This window comes from Hyperolius riggenbachi, chromosome 3, assembly GCF_040937935.1.
Source record: "Hyperolius riggenbachi isolate aHypRig1 chromosome 3, aHypRig1.pri, whole genome shotgun sequence".
Classification (NCBI taxonomy): Eukaryota; Metazoa; Chordata; class Amphibia; order Anura; family Hyperoliidae; genus Hyperolius; species Hyperolius riggenbachi.
The window spans coordinates 63828919-63852944 of record NC_090648.1 but is presented as its reverse complement, the minus strand read 5'-3'; the positions used below and the strand labels follow the sequence as shown (position 1 = coordinate 63852944).

General features: G+C 46.0%; 1 protein-coding gene across 1 annotated transcript in view; it reads left to right on the top strand.

Annotated features, from left to right (window-relative positions):
* The window catches only part of HOOK2 (hook microtubule tethering protein 2), a 58153-nt gene that overhangs the window by 1446 nt on the left and 32681 nt on the right, over positions 1-24026 (top strand). The window contains exons 2-8 of the mRNA XM_068273485.1: positions 3382-3429; positions 3536-3668; positions 6500-6567; positions 9803-9865; positions 13677-13757; positions 21232-21395; positions 22695-22835. Of these exons, the coding sequence (XP_068129586.1) occupies positions 3382-3429; positions 3536-3668; positions 6500-6567; positions 9803-9865; positions 13677-13757; positions 21232-21395; positions 22695-22835 (698 nt within the window). The remainder of the gene's footprint in view (positions 1-3381; positions 3430-3535; positions 3669-6499; positions 6568-9802; positions 9866-13676; positions 13758-21231; positions 21396-22694; positions 22836-24026) is intronic.

Here is a 24026-nt window from a genome sequence, read left to right as displayed (position 1 = left end):
GTTTTAACTCGCACTGCTCAATTTAAATTGCGCAGCTTAATTAATCAAGGCCCATGACACTGGCCCCAATTCTCCAAGAGCTGTTCAGTAAAAATTCAATGTGAGGCAAATTACCTCATGCTGTTAAAAATGTTTTGAAGGACAACTGCAGGGAGGGGTGTGTGAAGGCTGCCATATTTATTTCCCTTTAATCAATACCAGTTTCCTGGCTATCCAGCCTCTAACACTTTTAGGCATAGACCCGGAACAAGCATGCAGCAGATCAGGTGTTTCTGAAACTGTCAGATCTGACAAGATTAGCTGCACGCTTGTTTCTGGTGTTATTCAGACACTACTGCAGCCAGATAGATCAGCAGGGCTGCCACGCAATTGGTATTGTTTAAATGGAAATAAATATCAGCCTCCATATTCTTCTCACTTCAGTTGTCTATTAAGATAAAGCCCGTCCTGACACTCTGTCAGTTTTAGCTTAGGTACTCTTTTTAAATATTATTCAATTAATTTACAACTTTGCATACAGATTTTTAGATGATTTAAACCCAGGATTTGAACAAAGTGACAAGACTAAGGAAACTTTGGAAAATGTAAACCTCCACGTGGCCAGGAATGCTCTTACTTGGCAGATCATTGAATGGAAAGCCACAAACATCGAGGGACTTCTGTACTTGCAGTAGATTTTCACCCGGCGAGATCATTAACGAGTGTTTCGGATGAAACGCCTAATGGCTAATGCAGGAAGAGGAAAATCTGTGCTCAGTCAGTACTGCAGACAGAATACTGATTGTTTTCTTGGAAGGAAGGGCAGTTTTTTTTTTTTGTTTTTTTTTCTCCTTCTGGGTCCGTTTTTGGGAATTCTCAACTAGCTTCAAATTGGATAATTAACAATTGTGCAACTCTGATACATGTTTGTAGCCAGTTTTTAGCAAAAATAGACTTTTACTTGCATTGAACACATGTCTGTGTTGTGTTGTAAAATGAGGGGTGAATGGCTGGTTTCTGGATCGGTGTCAGCGCCTTCTCGTTTTTAGAAGACAATTACATACTTAGCAGAATTTTTATGGAGGGCTTTTTGGTTCCGTAGGAGTCCGTCATTCTAGCTTGAATCATTATCCTGTCTGGTCTCTTCCCCCGGAGCCGCTCTGTCCATATTAAACACAGATGAGGGCAAACCAGCCAAAAGTCTGCGATGAGCAGCTTCATGTCTAAGCTTGCTCTGTAAAGTGGCAGACCTGGGTGCATGGCCGCCTAACCACTGCACAAGCTGCATAGCTTCCTTTACTTTCCTTAAGGGCCCATTCACACTTGAGATCGCTAGCATCTTGCAATTTTATACGCAATTAACGTGTAAAAACAAAATCGCTGGATGTCTTCGTGTTTTTTGAGGGATTGCAATTGAAATACAGTGCGATTGCTCAAAAAAAGCTAAAAAATGCTGCTTGTAGTGAGTGTTGAGTTTAGCGCTCATCACAAAACACCGGAAATCGCGGCATTGAGATCATTGCCGTATAGTTAACATTGTGCTAGCACTTTAAAAAGCGGTCGCCGGTGATTAGCAGTAAATGCCCGCTAATCGCCCCAGTGTGAATGAGCCTTTAAACCGGATTTACATCTATTTTTTTGCATTGCGGTGGGGATGCGATGCTTCTGCTCCTAAAATGTTTGTCAGCAGATATGCTGTAATGAGTGATTGACTGTATCCGATGCCTTAAGTTAATATTCCTGTGGCTGATGTAATTGCTTCACCATCCCCAATCATCACGCTTCGTGTGTGTGTGTGTGTTTGTCCGTCCCCGTCCCACCTTGTGCTTCTGAAAACCGATTTGTAGTCTGGTCTTGCCTTTAAAGTGGATCCGAGATAAACTTTTACTCATTGTATAATTGTGTTCCTTTCATATTATAGGGCATTTCGTTGATCGATGGCTGTATGTCTTTTTTCAACCAAAATAACTAACTATGTAAATTTTTTTTTATTTTTTTTTTAATTGTTTTTAATACTCTAATTCCCTATAAACTAAACAAGCCTCGCCCACAGCTTTTTCTCAGTGCCTGGGCACTGTAGCAAGGGCTTATGGGAGCTCAGTCTGGGCAGGAGAAGGAGGCGGTTACTAGCCAGAGATTTCAGAGGGAGGAGGAGAGGGGACTGAATCTACACACAGGCAAGCTGATAGCATCTCCAGTCCTCAACCTGTGACAAACAGAACATGGCTGCCCTCATTGTATCACAGGAATAAATAATCATATACTGTTGAAGCTGTTTGCAGCTAGATATGCTGTGTAAACTATCCAAACTTTATATAAGATCTATAGACAAGATACTTGTTATAGTTTTCCATCTCGGATCTGTATTGAAGTGCATAAACAAATTCAAGCTTGATTAGCCAATGTTACCTCCTCTATGTAGTATGCGAGCTTACCTACACAATCTGTTCACAGTATTCACAATCTGTTGGCCCTCATTCTACATGGAGGTGGTACAATTTGGCCAGTCGTTGCCCAATCTAAATTGGGTGTACGCAATAGCATGCATCTTTGGACCGGTGTGGTTTTTAATGCCCTCCTCCACTATTTTTTTTTTTTTTTTTTGCCATTACAAATTGATTACCTTTTTACAAACTTAGTATCCTGTAAGTAATCCTGTGTGGGGCGGTGGAAGCTCCCCTGGGGGGTACCTGCCTAAGGAGGGGGAAGCCTCTGGATACTATTGAGGCTCCCCCCATCCTCCTGCAGCAGAGGGGACCCCGCGCTGGGACTCCCTGAAGATCTCCTTGTCGGCACTTGTTGATGCATGCGCAGTAGCACCTGTACGCTCAAGCTTAAGTATTTGCGCTGGAACCCGAACAGAGAGCTGCTACTGCGTCTGTGCAGGAGCACGGATGTAAATACAGCAAAGTACCCCGTTATCCGGAACTCGGGCAACTGGAAGTCTCAACTAAGCGGCATGCCTGAGGGGATAAGGGGGGGCTGTGTTTTGGGGGGGGGGGGTTTGAGGGGGGGCATTGCAGGGAATAAAATACTTACCAAGCCTCCAACACTGCCTTCCTGTAGCTCCTGGTGGCTTTCCGGCATCGGTGCATGGCTCCCGGTGTGTCACATGACTTAATGTGAGTCAGGTGACACGCCGGGAGTGCTGAGGATGCCGGAAAGCCACCAAGAGCAACAGGAAGTCTAGAAGTCAGCGCTGGAGGCTCGGTGAGTGTTTTATGCTGCATGGGGGGAGGGCAGAGGTGTGTGCTTTGTTTGTGCTTTTTTTTTGTGGGTGGGGGGGGGGGGGGGGGGGGCAGTTGCTCAAGCAGCCGGCCAGCACATGTATCCGGCACCAGGTGATCCCCGCTGGTGCCGGATACCGGGGACTCTGCTGTATTGATGTCTCTCTATGTCTAGGGCTTCCAAGCCTCATTAGGATCCAGACAGAGGCTTCCCCCTTCCGAGGTAAGTATCCCCAGGGGCACTTTTTTCCCCTTACAGGATTACTTTAAAGCATACTTGTATATTTTTAAATGACAACACAGCCAAATCTGGTGGTCTTTCTTTTCAGGTGTTGGGTCACCCAGTGTCAGAGGAACACCTTCCAGATGTAGGCCTGATTGGGGAGTTCTCGAACACGGGGGAGCTCAGGAAGATGGTGCAGTTGGTGCTGGGCTGCGCCATCAGCTGTGACAAGAAGGAAGGTGAGATGCGCAAAAGAAATGGGCATAAACACCCTCACCAGGATGGTTTCCATGGATACAGATCAACCTGTAGTGAAGAAAAAGTATCCATATAGGCAGAAATAAAATGTCCAGGCCCATAAATCCAAGAAGAACACATTTATTGAAGGATAATTAAAGCAACGCAAATACTTGAATGAATGCAGTAGCTAGACTCATCCATCTGTCCCACCGCTCTGCTTCCACTTCTCCCCTATGAGAAGCCCTACATTGGCTCCCTATCTGCTTCAGGATCAGCTTTAAAGTTCTGTGCCTTACCTACAAATCTGTGCACAAAACCTGCCCAACCTACATTTCTGAGCTCGTCAACCGATATATACCTGCTCGCTCCCTCCGGTCCTCTAATGATCTCCGCCTGACCTCTCCACGCATTTCTCAATCCCATGCACGCCTACAAGACTTTTCAAGAGCTGCCCCCACCCTATGGAGTTCCCTTCCACTCCCCCTCAGACTCGCTCCTTCCTTCAACACCTTCAAGCAAGCCCTCAAAACACATTTCTTTAAAATAGCCTACCCTACATCTACCACACTCTAACTCTCTGTCAATCACCCTTTCCACAACCCTACTTTGTGTCCCTTCCCCACCCTTTAGATTGTAAGCCTTTGGCCGGGCCCCCCTTCCCTTAGTGTGTCCTTAATTTTACTACCCCAGCAATGACACCCTCCTCATGGATTAACTTGGACTTGATTTGCTGGGTCTCTGTAAAAAGGCATTTTATACCCTGATTGCATGTATAACCATGTGCTATGTTGTAAAAGATTGCTACCTTTCTGACTGTCACCCCTTGTTTACAATGTATGTATTCCTATTTATTGTCCAGCACTGCGTAATATATTGGCGCTTTTTAAAATATAATAATAATACTTGAAATAAACAGGAACACAGTATGGATCAGGCAAAACTCTCAGACTACTCCTTAAAGTGGACCAAAACTCTCACAAGCCCGGTGCACACCAAAACCCGCTAGCATATCCGCAAAATGCTAGCAGATTTAGAAATGCTGTTTCTTATTTTTCTGTAGCGTTTCAGCAAGCATTTTGGCATTATGGTAGATAAGCCTATTTGAAAGTACAGGCTGTGTAAACATTATGGCTGCTTCCATGAATCAGGAAGTAGAAACTGTGCAGATTTCAGGATCTGTATCAGCTGTAACAAATGTTTTGTTGATTAAGGCTACTTGCACACCAAGACGTTGCGTTAGGTGCTACGTTAAGGTCGCATAACATGCACCTAACTCAACGCCTGGTGCTCTTCGATGTGGACGTCAGAGTGAGCCGCGTTGTGCAGCTCACTCTGGCTGCCGTGATGCGTACTCTTGGACACATGCGGCATCACTTGGTCCCGCCGGCCAATCGCCGCACAAAGCGGCCGCACCAGGAAGTAAACACTGCACGTCACAACGTGCAGTGAATATTAATTAGCCATGTGCCTGGCCGCTTTCTGCTCCTCCCCAACATGACTGAGCATGTGCAAACAGTCTAACGCGGCTTAAGCTGCTGTAACGCCATAGCATGCTGCACTTTCGGAATAACGTGCAGCGTTACATGTAACGCAACGTGGGCAGTGTGAACAGCCCACTTGTGTTACATTGCTGTACGTTGGGGGACCGTTACAGGCTGCACTAACGTGCGCCTGTAACGTACCTGTGTGTAAGCAGCCTAAAGGTTATTATGCTGTTGTGTACCTTTTAGAGCAGAGAGGAGGTCAGAGTTCAGGTCCACTTTAAGGTAGCCTACACTGCTCGATGTATCAGCAGAGCAACCAAGAAATCAGAGAGGAAGCCCCTGCCTGCCCATACATTGCACTGCGCAGCAATTTCAGATAGATTTCAGCATGACATCACTGGGCCGGCTAGTACAGTAACTATGTGTACTGGCAGTATGCGGTGGGCGGAGGGAATAACAGAGCGGTGCATGTTTGATGTCATACAGCAGGTGGGGGAGTGGCGTCTTCAAACAAGTTGAGTCAGGTGAGTGGATCGCTCGGGATCGGGGGCTGCCGTAATCGCGCTTGATTGTTAAAGATGATTAATGAGATCCAAATTGTTCTGAAATTATGCACATTTTTATGCAAATATATGCAGTTTGAAAATGGACCAATCAGTTTAAACCCAGGTTTAAATTGATTGGTCCATTTTCAAGCTGCATACATTTGCATAAATTTGCATCAGCTCAGAACAATTTGCATATCTGTGATCATCCCTATTGATGGCTATTGGCCACCTCAGCCAACTGTTTAGACAAGCTTGTGTACCAGGCATAATGCTGGGAATGCACGATGCGTTTCTGCCGCTCGATTCTCAGTTCAATCGTTTTTCCACTCGATTCTCATCTTCCGCACGTTTTCTTTTTTTCCACTCACTCAGAAATCGAGCTGCAAGATGATCGAACGTGAGATCGGACATATCGGAAATGATCAAACCAATTTATCTGCTTCAGAAACTCATCGTGTATTCCCAGCATAGAGGAATGTGTATAGGGCAGTGATGGCTAACCTTGGCACTCCAGCTGTGACAAAACTACAAATCCCATCATGCCTCTGCCTCCCTTAGTTATGCTTAGAGCTGTCAGAGTATTGCAATGCCTCATGGGACGTGTAGTTCCACCACAGCTGGAGTGCCAAGGTTAGCCATCACTGGTATAGGGCATGTGACAAGACTAGGTCAAGACAGGCTGTCTGGGATAAAGCTGAGCTTCTGAGATGTTCTCAAATAATAGTCTATAAAACAGCGCTGCTATCTGCAATTTACATAGATATCCATTTACTGACCCTGCATTTTGTGTTTATCCAGAGCACATCCAGCAGATCATGACCCTGGGGGAGTCAGTCCAGCAAGCCGTGATGGAATCTATCCAGGAGGTAATGGCTACTGTTCTAATTGTGTAAAAGTATCTTCTTTACAGGAAATGTCTTCATTTTGGGTAACCTAGAAAGTAGTTAGGACCCATTTTGGGGTTTTCTTTTCGTCTTTCCCCAAACCGTTAAATGCCAGTTGCCTGGCTGCCATGATGATTTGTTTTTATTTAACTTGCGTGTGTGGCTTGCTTTCGGGTACAACACTGCGGAAGATGTCTGCTAAATAAAAATGTCATAATATACACTAACCTTATTCCTTTGCCACAGATTACATATTTTATTGGTAAAAAGCATTCTAGGAACCCCCAACAAGACACTGCCTAGGCATAAGTGTAAAGGTATGCCTTCCAGGAGCATTGTGGGAAACCGCACAAAGTACATCACAAAGTAGAAGAGAATAGCCAGAGGCCTTAGAGCAAAAACAGTATGTAGCGTTTTCACAAAGGGAGGCAGCCATTCGGTTCTCTGCTTCATTCTCTTATCTTCCGCTCGTTTTTCTTAGTTTTTTCTTATATTTCTTTTCCATTCACTTCTATGAGAAATCGGGGGGAACAGAATCGAGTGGAGAATCTGACATGTCAGAATGTTATCATCGAAGGCATCTATCGTAACGAAAAAAACATCACTTGTATTCCCAGCATAACTGTAAGGAGTGCTAATGCATGAGATAAATAGATAAGGAGAGCTAAACCATGAGTTATGCTGGGAATACTATACACCATGCGATTTCTTGGCAGATAGAGGGTTCGATAGATAATTTCTGACAGGTCTGATCTTATTTTCAATCGTTTTTCTTATCGATTTTTCATAGGAGTGAATAGAAAACGATCAGGAAGTCTGATAGTAAATCTGCTGAAAAATCTCATTGTGTATTTCCCAGCATTATGTCAAATAAGGCGAGCTAATCCATGAGTTAAGCCATTTAAGGAGAGATAAATTGTAAGTTAATAAATAAGGTGAGATAATATACCAGAAAAGCTTTGTGAATGAGGCCCAAGGTGTGAAAAGATCACCTAGGAGATAAAAATTAAGAGCCCAAGACTTTTTTAAAAAAAACACCTGTAGTGAGCGGCATATGGAGGCTGCCTTATAATGCAAATTGCCTGGCAGCCCTCTTGACCCTCTGGCTGCAGTACTTTCACCATACATCCTGAACAAACATACAGGTCAAATGTTTGACTGAATTTGCTGCATGCTTGTTTCAGGTGGGTGGTTCAGTCACTACTGCAGGCTCAGCAAGATAGCCAGGCAACTGGTATTGTTTAAAACTAAATAGAAATGTCAGCCTCCATATCCTTCTCGCTAAAGGTGTTCTTTAAAGTGGACCTGAACTCAAAACTTCCTTTCTGCTCTAGAAAATCTACCATATATGGAAGTTTCATGGACTGTGAATTCTAGTGACAGATTGGTGTCATAATCTGGAACTATTGCGGTGCACTGCCTCTATTGTGGGAAATTGTTTAAAGAGAACCTGTGGCAAAACTTGAGTAAGATAACACATATTTAACGAAGAAGAGGGAAGCTTCTAGATCAGTAGTCCTCAAACTAAGGCCCGCGGGCCGAATGTGGCCCCCTGAGGCTTTTTTACCGGCCCCCACACACAATGTATTATAGATGTGATAAGCTACATTTTTAAATATTGGTGGCCCGCATATAGAATGAAGCCAGAAAGCAGTTTCCAATCAAATTCCACATCAGGTGACACTGTTGTACAATTGGACTGAAGGGTGTCACCTGGGTATGCATCACTGTCTGGCCCGCAAAGACTTCTATGTATACTCCGGCCCCCCAGCAGTCTGAAGTATGTTGACCTGGCCCTCAACCCAAAACGTTTGGGGACCCTTGTTCTAGATACTGTAGAGGCTTCCCACGCCATCCTGTTCGCCGGAATCCTCCGGAACATTGGTGCTGCGCTCCCCTTCCGGCACTAGTGAGGCTGTTCCTGCACTCATGCACAAGCGGCTCTGGATTACTATGCAGGCACGGCTGTACTCAGGCGCCGTATGACACACAGTTAATCGTACTCAATGCCAAGCTGCTGCAGCTAAAGCTAATAAAGTTTTGGGATGCATAAAAGGGAAATAAATATGCTAGCATAATATTGCCCCTGTTTAACTCTAGTAAGGCCACATCTGGAATATGGAATTGAGTTCTGGGCACCACATTACAAAAAAGATATTGCAGTTTTAGAGCAGGTGCAGAGACGAGCAACAAAAATTGATACGAGGGACGGAAGGTCTCACTTTCTAAGAAAGGTTAGATAAACTGAGTTTATTTAGTCTGGAGAAAAGACGCCTTAGAGGGGATCTAATTAACATGTATAAATACATCAGAGGGCAATATAAAAGCTTGGCGGATAAGTTTTTTTGTCCCTAGGCTTTCACAGAGGACTAGAGGACATGATCTGTGCATGGAGGAAAAATGTTTTAGCCATTTATTTAGGAGAGAGTTCTTTACAGTAAGCGTGATTAAGATGTGGAATGCATTGCCACAGGAATTACTTGTGGCAAATTCTATATCTGCATTTAAAGGGGGCTGAGATGCTTTCCTTGTGTTGAAAGACATCCATGGCTACAATTACTAGGTAATGCCTAATGATGTTGATCCAGGGATTTTATCTGATTTTATCGGATTGCCATCTGGTGTCAAGAAGGAATTTTTTTTTTCCCTTTTGGGCCAATAGGACCATGCCTTGTAAGGGTTTTTCACCTTCCTTTGGATCAACAGGGATATGTGAGGGAGCAGGCTGGTGTGTACTTTGTTCTCTGGTTGAACTTGATGCACGTATGTCTTTTTTTCAACCCAAATAACTATGTAACACTCTCTCATGCCTGAAGAGGAGCGCAGGCAGCGCGGGACCGCCAGAGGGCATGGGAGGCCTCTAATGAAGGACTGAAAGGCTTTCCTGTCTACTTTAGTAAGTATGTGCTTTCGTACCAGAGGTTCGCCTCAGGTACTCTTTTAAAGGAAATCTGTACGGCAGTCTCCATAGTGCTCTCACTACAGGTTCACTTTGATTGCTGTCTGAGTCTCCCAACTGGAACAAGCATTCAGTCAGAACACCTGACCTGCGTACTTGTTCTGGTAGAATGACTTGGAAAGCATTGGTTCAGCATGGCAGCCAGGCAAGCAGAGTTTTTACCAGTAAATAAGCCACGGGACATTTGCCATTCCTCTCCTTTCATGTTTCTTCCAAGTACAACATGTAATAGTGTGGAAATATGTTATTCCCCTGCAGCTCCTGAACAAGGAACCCTCTGATGCAGTGACAGCCGACAGCTACATGAACTATGACAGCCAGGTGAGTGACTGGCCAGTCTGAGGCCCGAGCCGTCTCCTTCCCCAGCCTGACGCCCAGACCCGTTTATGATCTGCTCTAATGAAGTCCACTTTATGAGACTGTAATGTCTTCTTTTATGGAAATGTTCCGCAGAAAAAAGGCACTTTAATGGTTGATCTACCCACACATCACATTTTTTGTGTGTCATAAGAGCTTTTCCTCCATGTGTTCCATGCTCTGGCTAACCACTGCCACCTACTGGGCAGATGAATGTGCTTTTACACTTAAAAGCTAAACTTTCATTGAAAGTATGATAGGACCATACATCTGTGTTTTTAACATCTAAAATTTATTTACATGACAACTATCACAAACCTTTTAAAATGCATACCTATAAATGTACGGTTCTCCAAGAGTAAAATGCACTATAAATTACTGTTTTTTGTTTTGTTTGTTTTTTCTACATTGCTGTCACAGTAGGCAGTTTAACCACCCTGGCGTTCTATTAAGATCGCCAGGGCAGCTGCATGAGGGTTTTTTTTAAATAAAAAAAAAACTATTTCATGCAGCCAACTGAAAGTTGGCTGCATGAAAGCCCACTAGATTGCGCTCCGGAGGCGTTCTTCTAAACGCCTCCGGCGGCCAAAAGTAACACGGAAGGCCGCAATGAGCAGCCTTCCGTGTTTGGCTTCTCCTGTCGCCATGGCGACGAGCGGAGTGACGTCATGGACGTCAGCCGACGTCCTGACGTCAGCCGCCTCCGATCCAGCCCTTAGCGCTGGCCGGAACTATTTGTTCCGGCTGCGCAGGGCTCAGGCGGCTGGGGGGACCCTCTTTCGCCGCTGCTCGCGGCGGATCGCCGCAGAGCGACGGCGATCGGGCAGCACACGCGGCTGGCAAAGTGCCGGCTGCGTGTGCTGCTCTTTATTTGATCAAAATCGGCCCAGCAGGGCCTGAGCGGCACCCTCTGGCGGTAATGGACGAGCTGAGCTCGTCCATACCGCTAAGGTGGTTAAAATCTGAAAAGTTTTTGGACTAGTCAATCTCTTCATAGGGGATTATCGGTTATTTATTCCATTTTTATTTTGGGAGAAATGTGCATTTATATGTATTTTAAATTTAATTTTTTGTGTGATAATTGTCCTTTAATTGTGCAAACAAATTGCCCCTCGTAGTGGTACTTTTTCATTTAAAGGACAACAGAGGTGACGTGACATGAGATAGACATGTGTATGTACATTGCCTAGCACACAAATAACTATGCTGTGTTCTTTATTTTTTTTTTTTTTCTCTGCCTGAAAGAGTTAATCAGGTATGTAAGTGGCAGTTCCTGTCTGAGACAGGTCTGGGTCAGACTACAGTTTGACCCTCACTTATTACAAGTATAAAACCCTTTCCAAGCAGAAAATGGATTCTGAGAGCAGGAAAGATAAAAAGTATTAATAGTTCATAGATTGTAGCTCTGGCATACTTCAATGAAGGTGTCATTGAGCAAAAACAATAAACCAGTAAAAACTTAAAAAGAAGATTTAAATATAAAATAAAACTGTGGAATGTCTTAAAAAGTCATGTTTAGTAGGAGGGTTGACCTGCAGTTCTTTTTAATATGTTTGTCTTTTTCTACCAATAAATGAAGATACATGCATGAAGGTGGTGCGGATTATTGCGCTTTTATAGTAGGAGGGTTGATGCAATTGTTTTTCATTCGTTTATTTTCACCTCGGGTGTACTTTAATTATAGTTTACAAATTAAAGCGGAATGAAACCCAGCATTTCTACTTTGCTCTAATAGATTATTTACAGCAATTCTATACAACAAGCATTTTTATTTTTTTTACTAGAACTGCATTCAAAGGCTTTAGAAGTTTCCCTTCCTGCAGAGCAAGCCGCTTCCGAACTTTACATAATGTTATCGTGTGTTTTAATTGTATCAAGTGAGAAATGTGAACAAAGCCTTCTCTGACACTGCCGGCTCTGCTGAACAAAGTCAGACAAGCATAAATGCTTTCTGATGCTTTCTGATTAGAGGATGAATAAAGCAGTTATAAATAAAATGCAAAGTCAGCTCTCAGAGTAAAATGAGTGTACTTTAGGAACATATCATTTTTAAATGAATCATAATACTTATGCACAAAAGCAAATATGCGAACCGTATGGCATATAAAAAGTAGGAAAACATGTTTTTATTGAATATTATGTCAGGGTTCTATACCGCTTAAATTATAAATACATCATGTAGACCAGTGTTTCTCAACATTTGATTGGTATGTACCCCTTTTCAAACCCTGTACTTGCAAAGTACCCCCTAGCCTAGTAAACATTATTCCAAGTACCCCTTGAGAAATATATATTTTATCATAGTACATGATAATTGGCTCTAAACAAGTTTTAAACATTTACAATTGCTTTGAATTAGCTAAAACACTAATTCTGTGTTGTTTAAATAGTATTTATCCTTTTCTAAAACTCTAAATTTGTTATTATTAGTTAAGTTTTTCAATCCCAAGTACCCCCTGGAATCATCAAAAGTACCCCCTGGGGTACGCGTACCACACGTTGAGAACCTAGGATGTAGACAATGAAGGTAGAAACTTCCTGAGCTTATTCATACAATATTCAACAAGGGGCAGCGAGGGAGGTGACGGATGCAGCGTCAGAAGGCCTATAACCTGCCTGCAGTCAGTTTATACTGGGGGGGGGGGGGGGGGAGGACAACAGCGGCAGGGGTTCTGTTTTGTTTGTCTCTCGTCCCAATATTGCACGCTGTTACTGCTGTGCACCCGATCAAGCACGTCAGTCCAGTATTTACCAGCATGTCCCACTGATACATGTGACCAATATTGGCCCAAAATTGGTTACATTGTTGATTGGGCATGCTCTCGGCAGCACTGATTTCTGTCCAATTCAGTGATAATTGAATTGGATGATCGATTGGCCGCCAAGTTGAGTGATGTGTGGGCACCTTAAAGGGAACCTGAGATGAGAAGCGCCTCAGGTTCCATACTTACCTGGGACGCAGGCACAGAACACTCCCAGCTGCGGGAACGAGACTGGTGAAGTGCACCTGGTTGGGCCGTCTATGTGCGACAAAGCACGACTCGGCCAGGCTTTCAGGCTGAATTGCTGGGCACCAGGGCCACCGGGGACATGGTGAGGGACGAGCAGCCTTGGAGTCTGAAGCCATTTTATTTTACACTTTATTTTTTTATTTTTTTTGCGCATTAAGATCTAAGCTGATTTGCTGCATCTCCACGGCAGAATGAGGTATTTAACCACCTGAAATACCAGCAAAAAAATTGCATCACTTTTGAAGTTGCTGATTTTGCTGCCTGGTAGAGGTGGAGCTGTGCATAGTAACTCTGCCTCTTATCCAGTCAATCTCCTCCTCCGATCTTCGCCTCTCCCCGCCCCTTTCAGTGAAAAGAATGAGCGAGGTGGGGAGAGGCAGAGATCGGCGAAGATTGACTGGATAAGAGGCAAAGCTGCTGTGCACAGCTCCACCTCTACTAGGCAGCAAAATTCTGTAAAGGCAGAATTTTGCCCCGGTATTTCAGGGGGATAAATACCTCGTTCTACTGTGGGGGATGCAGCGAATCGGCTTGGATCTCAATGCTTAAGGTACCTGCGCAATAAAAAGAGATTCAAATAAATGGCTTCAGACAAGTCTCAGGTAAGTATGGTACCTGAGATACTTCTCGCCTCGGGTACGCTTTTGTTTTTGTTTTTTTTTGTTGTTTTTGTGTTTTGTTTTTTTTTTGTTTTTTTTTTTGTTTTTTTAACTGATTTTATCTTTTATGCTTTCTTTATTCCTCTCCCCCTTGATGTCTTGCAGTCTCGTAAATACTACTTCCTCAGTGAGGACACGGATGAGAAGGGAGACCTCATGCAGCGCTGCCATGACTTGGAGCAGCAGGTATGCAGCGCCTGTGAACGACATATGATGCATGCAGCCAGCAGTGCACTGGTGTTTGCAGTGGTGGTGTGCTCTGCATTTCCTGAAACACAAATTCCCCCAAGCAGCAGTCTCCTCCCAATAAAGAGCTACTCCGGCAAGCATCAGCCATTATCCAGCTATGTGCATATGACGCTTGTTTCTGTGACCCATGCTCCACTAGTAACCGTTCAGAGTACTGCCTGAACTGTGGCTTCTTTGCAGGTTTTCTAAGCATTGTCCTGTTGGGTGGTGAGAAATTCTCGGCAGTAGGTACGCGAACTTGCATGTTGCTTGGCAACCCTCAGCTAGTGTAGTATAGCGGGGAGATAGAGCTGTACTGTGGACAGGGGGAAGAGCAGCTGCTTGTACCCAATGTATATCCATCACCATGGTTGCAAGGGTGTGTGCCACCTAGATTCTATTAGTGATTCCCGTCCTCCCGGGTGTCTCCGTTCACCCGCTATTGGCCCCGGAAATCCGCCTTCAGTTGCGTCAGTTGGGCTCTTCTGTGCATGCCCGCCCCAGCCACGCCCCCGCTGTGTTCACTTTGCCGGGAGAGTTCTGACGCGACTTATCGGGGCTGATAGCAGATGAAAGGGGGCACCTGGGAGGACGGCAAAGGAGGCAACGGTGGTCATGGGGTTGGAGGAAGCCCCAGGTGAGTATGAATTATTTTACCACCCTCGTCTCACGTTCCCTTTTTAAAAAAGTGGTGGACTTACCTCTGCATGGATGACTCGATTTTAGTTGATTTCAAACAAATATCATTTTATTATAGACTACAGGACTTGCTGCACAACATCTCTTGTTCTGCTCAGAGCTGGATCATCCACAAGGCAAAGCTAGGAAGTTGCTTAGGGCCTGGAGAGAGTCTAGGGCCCAGTGGATGCTAGCCCCCACCAAATCTTACTAAAAGGGACAGGTGACCATCAGCGATAGGCAAAAACTGCTATGTTGCCTAGCGCCCCATTTGATCTTACTCCTTTTCTGGCTCTGATTGGGTCCGGAAGTTTAGTGTAAGTTATGCATTATACCGTCTCTTCTCCACATCTAGCCGTCCATGCTTACTGGAGTGACTCTTCCATGGGGAGCAGTGTAATCCTGAGGTTGCACAGGACTATCTGCCTGCACTGCCATGCCTATTACTAAGCTTAGAAGTAGACTTTTAACTTTCACAGTTTGTTTGATGGGAATGTATGTGAATGCTGGAGATGGTGATATCACAGGCAGCCAATAGAGTGCTTTCTGCAGCCATAGTGAGCTGTGGTCTGGTTCTTACATGCACTAACACCATCTTGTGACTTTTCATAAACATCCCCCAATTCAGGTTACTGGTTTACTAATGGAGATTTGCAGTCAGAACATTGCAGCATCTGACAGACGCAATAATTATGTCTTTTATTTACCCTCCATGGCATTCTATTTTACAGTGTCTCACCACACCAATATCCCCTAAAGCTGCTCACTGGGGTGTATACTTTCTGGTCAAACTGCACCACCAGGTGTAATCTCGGCTTGCTGAATTCTTTTAGTTTATTGATGGCTGATCAGTGACCACATTGTAACACTTTTACACTTGTGTGGTGAACCCACAGCTGGGAGCCTGCCACGGGATCACCTCACGAATCTGCACTTCATATGACCCTCGGCAGAGTGCGCCGACAAGGTCATATGTCTAGGCCCGCCCCCATTCAGTGACATACTTTGCTGGACAGGAAGTATGTCACCGGGATTCCTGTCGGTCCATGCGTCTGCGCCGTGTCACACTGCGCTCAATCATTTACACTTACTGCATCGCCATAGACTTCCATTACTGCATAATGCGTGCGGTAGGCAGAGATCATGTAGTAACACACAGATGACTTTACGACGGGTAAGCAGTGATTTAACTACTTCTGTCGCATTGCATGAAGTATGAAAGTCTCCATAGACTTTAATTGACTTAGCAGCCTTTTCCAGTATAAAAATCTTAACTCAACGCCATATCGTAAGAGGTCCCTCATAATTTTGAGCACAGCCTGTTTAATAACTAGAGACTGGTGACATCACTGACACTACATATTCATGAGAACACAGCCTGTCCAATCACTAGAGACCAGTGACATCACTGACACTTCATATTCATGAGAACACAGCCTGTCCAATCACTAGAAATCGGTGACATCACTGTCACTTCATATTCATGAGAGCACAGCCTGTCTAATTACTAGAGACCAGTGACCTTTTTGTATAAAGAAAATGGAACGATGTGATTGTATTGTGCTTGGTCACTTTTTATAACTATGTGTTGCCTGAACTGCAATCTTTGGTAATGGGATCGGGCTTCTGAATTCTCCCACTTCATTGCGTGATTTTACCCTCTAAAAAGGTTTTAAGCTGAGTTTGGTTTGGCATCCGGAAATGTGGGTGAGTTTAATACCTGCCTTGTATCTGCTACGTCTAACCCTAACCTTCCGCATGTCTGCACCGGTTATGCCATGCCTGCTATGCTAACCCAGCACAAATCCCCTCCCAAGCAGCAGGGGGCAGTCATAACACTCAATCTTGCCTGGACTGTGTATGCTTGTGTGCTGCTGTTTGTACGTAACCGGTCATGTGACCCATGTCTTGTTAAATCTGATTTATAACTTAATACTCTGTACATTTATTGAAAGTGCAAATATGGTTAATTGTTAGCTTGAGCCATTCTGTGACTAGAACCTGTTGTTGAGAATGCAGATTATTGGTTTCATGTATTTACAGGACAATAATGTCAAACACCTGATCTGCTATATGCTTGTTCAGGGTCTATGGCTAAAAGTTTATGAAGGCAGAGGATCAACTGGCTAGCTAGACAACTGGTGTTGAGAAAAAGGAATAAATATGGCAGCCTCCATATCCCTCTTCGGTTGTCCTTTAAAGCAGACTCGAGCACTTGCACAGCGCCCAATGAAAAGTTTTCATTCCGCTTATAAATGCTGTAGAAATCGCCTGCCTTGAGCTGTGTGTTTGTTTTAGCTACATCATTGTAATTGGCCTCATCAGTAGCTGGGTGTGTACTGCACCTGTGGTGACCACCTAAGCATATGAATGAGGGAGAGCACACAATGCTGCATGTATATATGTCTGTCCCACCTCTACCTCTGTGCATGGTGCTGCATGCATACACTGTTGCATCATGGTCCCCCACCTGCCCCTATTTGTGTTACCTCAGATTAGCTCATTTCAGCGGTGAAGGATTTTGCAGCAGCTACCAGGCCTCTGCTGCAGAGGGCCTGTATCATATCTTTCAGCCAGTGAGAGTGTTATCTCATGTTAACATCAAGTGTTGCACGCTGTCTTATAAGTCTTCCTTCATCTAGTTATATCTATTGGGTCAGCGCCTTTTTTTTTTTTTTTTTTATATTTGATTAAGTAGCTAATGTTGCTTTAACTGACCGCTATCGTAAAAAATTGTAAAATTTTAAAATACATGCAAACCTGTACCAATAAGTATGTTTCTTCCAGGTTAAAATGAGGAACAACACTAAACCTTATTCAGAGATTTAATGTTGTTTAACCACTTCCCGACCGCCGTATATACAATTGGCGGCCGGGAAGTGCACCCCGCAAGGACCGCCGTATAGACAAATGGCGGCGGTCCTTGTAGGGGCATGGGCGGAGCGATCGCGTCATCAGTGACGCGATCCTCCGCCTGGCGCCGCTCACCCGCCGCAACATCCCGCCGGCCATAAGGAAGCGCCGGCGGGATGTTAACCCGACGATCGCCGCATATAAAGTGTATAATACACTTTGTAATGTTTACAAAGTGTATTATACAGGCTGCCTCCTGCCCTGGTGGTCCCAGTGTCCGAGGGACCACCAGGGCAGGCTGCAGCCACCCTAGTCTGCACCAAGCACACTGATTTCCCCCCCCCCTGCCCCAGATCGCCCACAGCACCCATCAGACCCCTGTTTGCACCCAATCACCCCCCTAATCACCCATCAATCACTCCCTGTCACTATCTGTCAACGCTTTTTTTTATCCCCCCCCCCTGCTCCCTCCTGATCACCCCCCCCCACCCCTCAGATTCTCCCCAGCCCCCCCCTAGACCCCCCATGTACTGTATGCATCTATCCCCCCTGATCACCTGTCAATCACCCATCAATCACCCCCTGTCACTGCCACCCATCAATCAGCCCCTAACCTGCCCCTTGCGGGCAATCTGCTCACCCCCCCACACCAATAGATCGCCCGCAGATCCGACATCAGATCACCTCCCAAATCCATTGTTTACATCTATTCTCTCCTCTAAACACCCACTAATTACCCATCAATCACCCCCTGTCACCCCCTGTCACTGCCACCCATCAATCAGCCCCTAACCTGCCCCTTGCAGGCAATCTGATCACCCACCCACACCATTAGATCGCCCGCAAACCCGCCGTCAGATTACCTCCCAAATGTATTGTTTACATCTGTTATCTTCTCTAAACACCCACTAATCACCCATCAATCACCCCCTATCACCACCTGTCACTTTTACCTATCAGATCAGACCCTAATCTGCCCCTTGCGGGCACCCAATCACCCGCCCACACGCTCAGATTGCCCTCAGACCCCCCCTTATCAATTCGCCAGTGCATTAATTACATCTGTCCTTCCCTGTAATAACCCACTGATCACCTGTCAATCACCTGCCAATCACCCATCAATCACCCCCTGTCACTGCCACCCATCAATCACCCCCTGTCACTGCCACCCATCAATCAGCCCCTAACCTGCCCCTTGCGGGCAAACTGATCACCCACCCACACCAATAGATCGCCCGCAGATCCGACATCAGATCACCACCCAAGCGCAGTGTTTCCATCTATTCTCTCCTCTAAACACCCACTAATTACCCATCAATCACCCCCTATCACCACCTGTCACTGTTACCCATCAGATCAGACCCTAATCTGCCCCTTGCGGGCACCCAATCACCCGCCTACACGCTCAGATTGCCCTCAGACCCTCCCTTATCAATTCGCCAGTGCAATATTTACATCTGTTCTCCCCTGTAATAACCCACTGATTACCTGTCAATCACCTATCAATCACCCATCAATCACCCCCTGTCACTGCCACCCATCAATCACCCGCTGTCACTGCCACCCATCAATCAGCCCCTAACCTGCCCCTTGCGGGCAATCTGATCACCCACCCATACCAATAGATCGCCCGCAGATCCGACGTCCGATCACCTCCCAAGTGCAGTGTTTACATCTGTTCTCTACCCTAAACACCCACTAATTACCCATCAATCACCCCCTGTCACTGCTACCTATCAGATTAGACCCCTATCTGCCCCTAGGGCACTCAATCACCCGCCCACACCCTCAGAATGCCCTCAGGCCCCAGCCCTGATCACCTCGCCAGTGCATTGCTTGCATCTATTCCCCCCCTCTAATCACACCTTGAGACACCCATCAATCACCTCCTGTCACCCCCTAGCACACCTACCCATCAGATCAGGCCCTAATTTGCCCCGTGTGGGCTCCTGATCACTCGGCCAAACCCTCAGATCCCCCTCAGACCCCCTTCCGATCACCTCCCCAGTGCATTGATTGCATCTATTTTCCCCTCTAACCACCCCCTGAGACACCCATCAATCACCTCCTGTCACCCCCCTAGCACTCCTATCCATCAGATCAGGCCCAATACAACCTGTCATCTAAAAGGCCACCCTGCTTATGACCGGTTCCACAAAATTCGCCTCCTCATAGACCACCTTTCATCAAAATTTGCAGATGCTTATACCCCTGAACAGTCATTTTGAGACATTTGGTTTCCAGACTACTCACGGTTTTGGGCCCGTAAAATGCCAGGGCGGTATAGGAACCCCACAAGTGACCCCATTTTAGAAAAAAAGACACCCCAAGGTATTCTGTTAGGTGTATGACGAGTTCATAGAAGATTTTATTTTTTGTCAAAAGTTAGCGGAAATTGATTTTTGTTTTTTTTTCACAGTGTCATTTTTCACTAACTTGTGACAAAAAATAAAATCTTCTATGAACTCGCCATACCCCTAACGGAATACCTTGGGGTGTCTTCTTTCTAAAATGGGGTCACTTGTGGGGTTCCTATACTGCCCTGGCATTTTAGGGGCCCTAAACCGTGAGGAGTAGTCTTGAAACAAAAATGACCTGTGAAATCCTAAAGGTACTCATTGGACTTTGGGCCCCTTAGTGCAGTTAGGGTGCAAAAAAGTGCCACACATGTGGTATCGCCGTACTCGGGAGAAGTAGTATAATGTGTTTTGGGGTGTATTTTTACACATACCCATGCTGGGTGGGAGAAATAAATTACTACTCATGTGTTGCTGTCACTTACAGTATGTATTAGAAATCTGACAGGACCAACAGGTTTTGGATTAGTCCATCTTTTCATGGCGGCCTTTAAAGAGACTCTGAAGTCTCCAGAAAATGAGGTTTTTACTTTAAAAACCTCATTAACATTAATGCCCCTGTCAAAATGCAGCAGAACCGCGTTTGAAAACCCCCTCCATCACCCCAAACTCACGGGGGTACATTGCGGGCTCCTTCCGCATAGAGGCAGTGCAGCTCTGCCTCCCAGCGCGTCTGTCAACCCGGATCGCCGCCTCTCCCCCGCCCCTCTGTCTTCCTTCACTGAGAGGGGCGGGGGAGAGGCGGAGATACGCGCTGATTGACGCGCATAGAGGCGGCAGCAAAATCCACGGCCAAGAAAGTCGCATTTTGCCTGCCGTGTACCCTTGTGAGTTTGGGGTGATTGAGGGGGTTTTCAACTGCGGTTCTGCGGCATTTGAAGAGGGGCATTAATGTTAATGAGGTTTTTAAAAGTAAAAACCTAATTTTCTGGAGACTTCAGAGTCTCTTTAAGACACTCCCTGAAAATAATTTACGGTATATGAAGAAGCTGACCAGCCTCCTTGCTCATTGTACCCTTTTATATTTTTTTTATTTTTTTGGGCAGTTGGATGGAGCAACTTCCATTCACTAACTGCTTTTGAAAATAAAACCATGAGAACTCCCCATGAGGAGATGGGCTAGTCCAAAACCTGTCAGCTTTCTATCGCCTACTGTATGTGATAGCAACATAGGAGAAAAGTAATTTATGGCTCATTTTTTACTGGAAACCTTATTTGTAGGTTTACGTATATTATAAAATTTTACAATTTTCACGATAGTGGTCCTTTAAGTTTGTGTCCACTCCGATCTTTTGATGTATTTGTATTTAAGGTAACTCCCTGCTTCTGGTCACATGATCAGAATTGATGTCTTATCTTAGCGAACGTCTGAACGCTCTAATTTGATAAGACATTAGATGGGATTTTTAGATTGGTCCCTGGAGGTTACCCAGCCTCTTTTGCAGGAACATGTCTACTACACGATGACAGGTTCATTCCTATTTCTCACATTGTGGGCTCCTGGTTCCTCTTTTCTCTCCTGTGTTCCCGTTTCCCCCCATAAGGTCTCTGTGCTCGTAGAAGAAAAGCGGGGCTTGCTGACTGAAAACCGGGCCCTCCGAGAACAGCAGGAGCAGCCGGATGGAAGTCTGGGGTCACCTCAGCTGTTCAACAAGAAGCTGCTTCTACTGCAGAGTCAGATCGAGCAACTGCAGGAGGAGAACTACAGGTAGGTGGCGCTGTTGTGTGAGGAGTAGTGTAAAGTAGGGCTACAGCTTTGGGAAACATTTTAGAACTTCATGCCTGTACAAAGGGCAGACCCTTTAGTACCTCATTAATGTTTTATATCTGTTTTGTGTTTTGTTTTTTTTTGTTTGTTTTTCTCCCAGCCCCCACAAATGGGTATTCCTGAGTTCTCTCGATACCGCTAGTCCTCCCTATACTCCAGAGGTATCCAAACATTTTAGGCCAAAAGCCATTTCATGGAAGATGTTGGCGCTATATAAATAAAAAATAATAAAGCATTTCCACGAGAAGTAACCTATATACCATGTGCAGTTAGCACAGTGGCAGCTGCTAATCAGTGGCTGTTACTGCTGCTGGCACAGTGGCAGCTGCTAATCAGTGATTGTTACTGCTGCTGGCATAGTGGCAGCTGCTAATCAGTGGCTGTTACTGCTGCTGGCACAGTGGCAGCTGCTAATCAGTGGCTGTTACTGCTGCTGGCACAGTGGCGGTTGCTGAGCAGTGGCTGTGGTGGCTGCTAATCAGTGGCTGTTACTGCTGCTGGCACAGTGGCGGCTGCTGAGCAGTGGCTGTTACTGCTTCTCCAGAGGTATCCAAACATTTTAGGCCAAAAGCCATTTCATGGAAGATGTTGGCGCTATATAAATAAAAAATAATAAAGCATTTCCACGAGAAGTATCCCATATACCATGTGCAGTTAGCACAGTGGCAGCTGCTAATCAGTGGCTCTTACTGCTGCTGGCACAGTGGCAGCTGCTAATCAGTGGTTGTTACTGCTGCTGGCACAGTGGCAGCTGCTAATCAGTGGCTTTTACTGCTGCTGGCACAGTGGCAGCTGCTAATCAGTGGTTGTTACTGCTGCTGGCACAGTGGCAGCTGCTAATCAGTGGTTGTTACTGCTGCTGGCATAGTGGCAGCTGCTAATCAGTGGCTGTTACTGCTGCTGGCACAGTGGCAGCTGCTAATCAGTGGTTGTTACTGCTGCTGGCATAGTGGCAGCTGCTAATCAGTGGCTGTTACTGCTGCTGGCACAGTGGCAGCTGCTAATCAGTGGCTGTTACTGCTGCTGGCACAGTGGCGGCTGCTGAGCAGTGGCTGTTACTGCTTCTGGCATAGTGGCGGCAGCTTATCAGTGGCTGTTACTGCTGCTGGCACAGGTGGCCATACATGATACAATGAAATTGATACATTTTCCAGGAGATAAAAAATACACACACAACACACACCAGCCCCCCTCCCCTCAAAGAATTAAATTGATGGGTCTCTTGTCTGTCCCCTCCAGGCTGGAGAGTGCGCGGGATGACTACAGGCAGCGCTGTGATGAGTTGGATCGGGAGATGCAGGACCTGCAGCAGCGGAACCATGACCTCACAGGACTCGCACACGAGGCCCAATCACTGCGCGATGAGATGGATGTGCTCAGGTGAGCTGGGAATGCCTCCTGGATAGCAGATGTAGATTATAAGCTTGTTAGGGCAGGGCCCTCTCTCCTATTGTATGTAAGACCTTAACTACTACTAGGAAGTTACAGGCAGGCAAATTCTTTAAGAAGGCCTTTACATTCAGTTAACAATTAAAATTGCTTATTTTTTACAATACTTTTTTTTTTTTTTTTTAAATAGATTTAGTCAGTGCTTCTCCACTGTAAAATCTTTCCTCTTCCCGATTTACATTCTGAAGTTCATTACTGGCAGTGACCTCTTTACGGCTAGTAGGTGCATCACTGCTGAATTTATGTTGTGTGCTCCAAAGTGAGCAGAAACCACTCCTGGCCACATAAGCAACTAACTTTTTCTCCCGAGTTCTCTCGTAGGTGCTATTTTTTTTTTTTTTTTTGCCGTGTCAAAAAAAAAAATCTTGACTACCTGCGGACTGAGCGAGTATGAATCTATGGCGGGCAGGGGGCGCTGCGGTCCTGACCGGACGTAAACTCTACGTCCCATTGACCGCCTTTCCCCGTCGCTCGGTCCGCTCTGCCCCCGCCGCTATTTGCTGCCCTGCCACCTCTATGACGGCAGAACACTGTGAGCTGGGCAGGAGCCGTTTTCATTGGCTCCTGGATCTGTCATTCATGTAAGCCGTTCCCATTGGCTTACATGGAATGACAGGGTCAGGAGCCAATGAAAACTGCTCCTGCCCGGCTCACAGTGCTCTGCCGTCGTAGCGACGGCAGAGAGAGCAGCCTGCGGCAGGGACAGAGCGGCGTGTCCGGCGGGAGCGACGGTAACTTGCGGCGGGTTCGTCGGGAAGCGGCGGTTTGCTGGACCAGCACCCTCTGGTCCTTAAAGGGAAGGTTCAGGGAACTCTTGAAAAAAATAAAAATCCCTATCCACTTACCTGGGGCTTCCTCCAGCCCGTGGCAGGCAGGAGGTGCCCTCGCCGCCGCTCCAGAGGCTTCCGGTCGTCTTCGGTGGCCGACCCGACCTGGCCAGGCCGGCTGCCAGGTCGGGCTCTTCTGTGCTCCATGGCCGGGCTCTTCTGCGTCCCACGCCGGCGCGCTGACGTCATCGGACGTCCTCCGGGCTGTACTGCGCAGGCGCAGAACTACTGCGCCTGCGCAGTACAGCCCGGAGGACGTCCGATGACGTCAGCGCGCCGGCGTGGGACGCAGAAG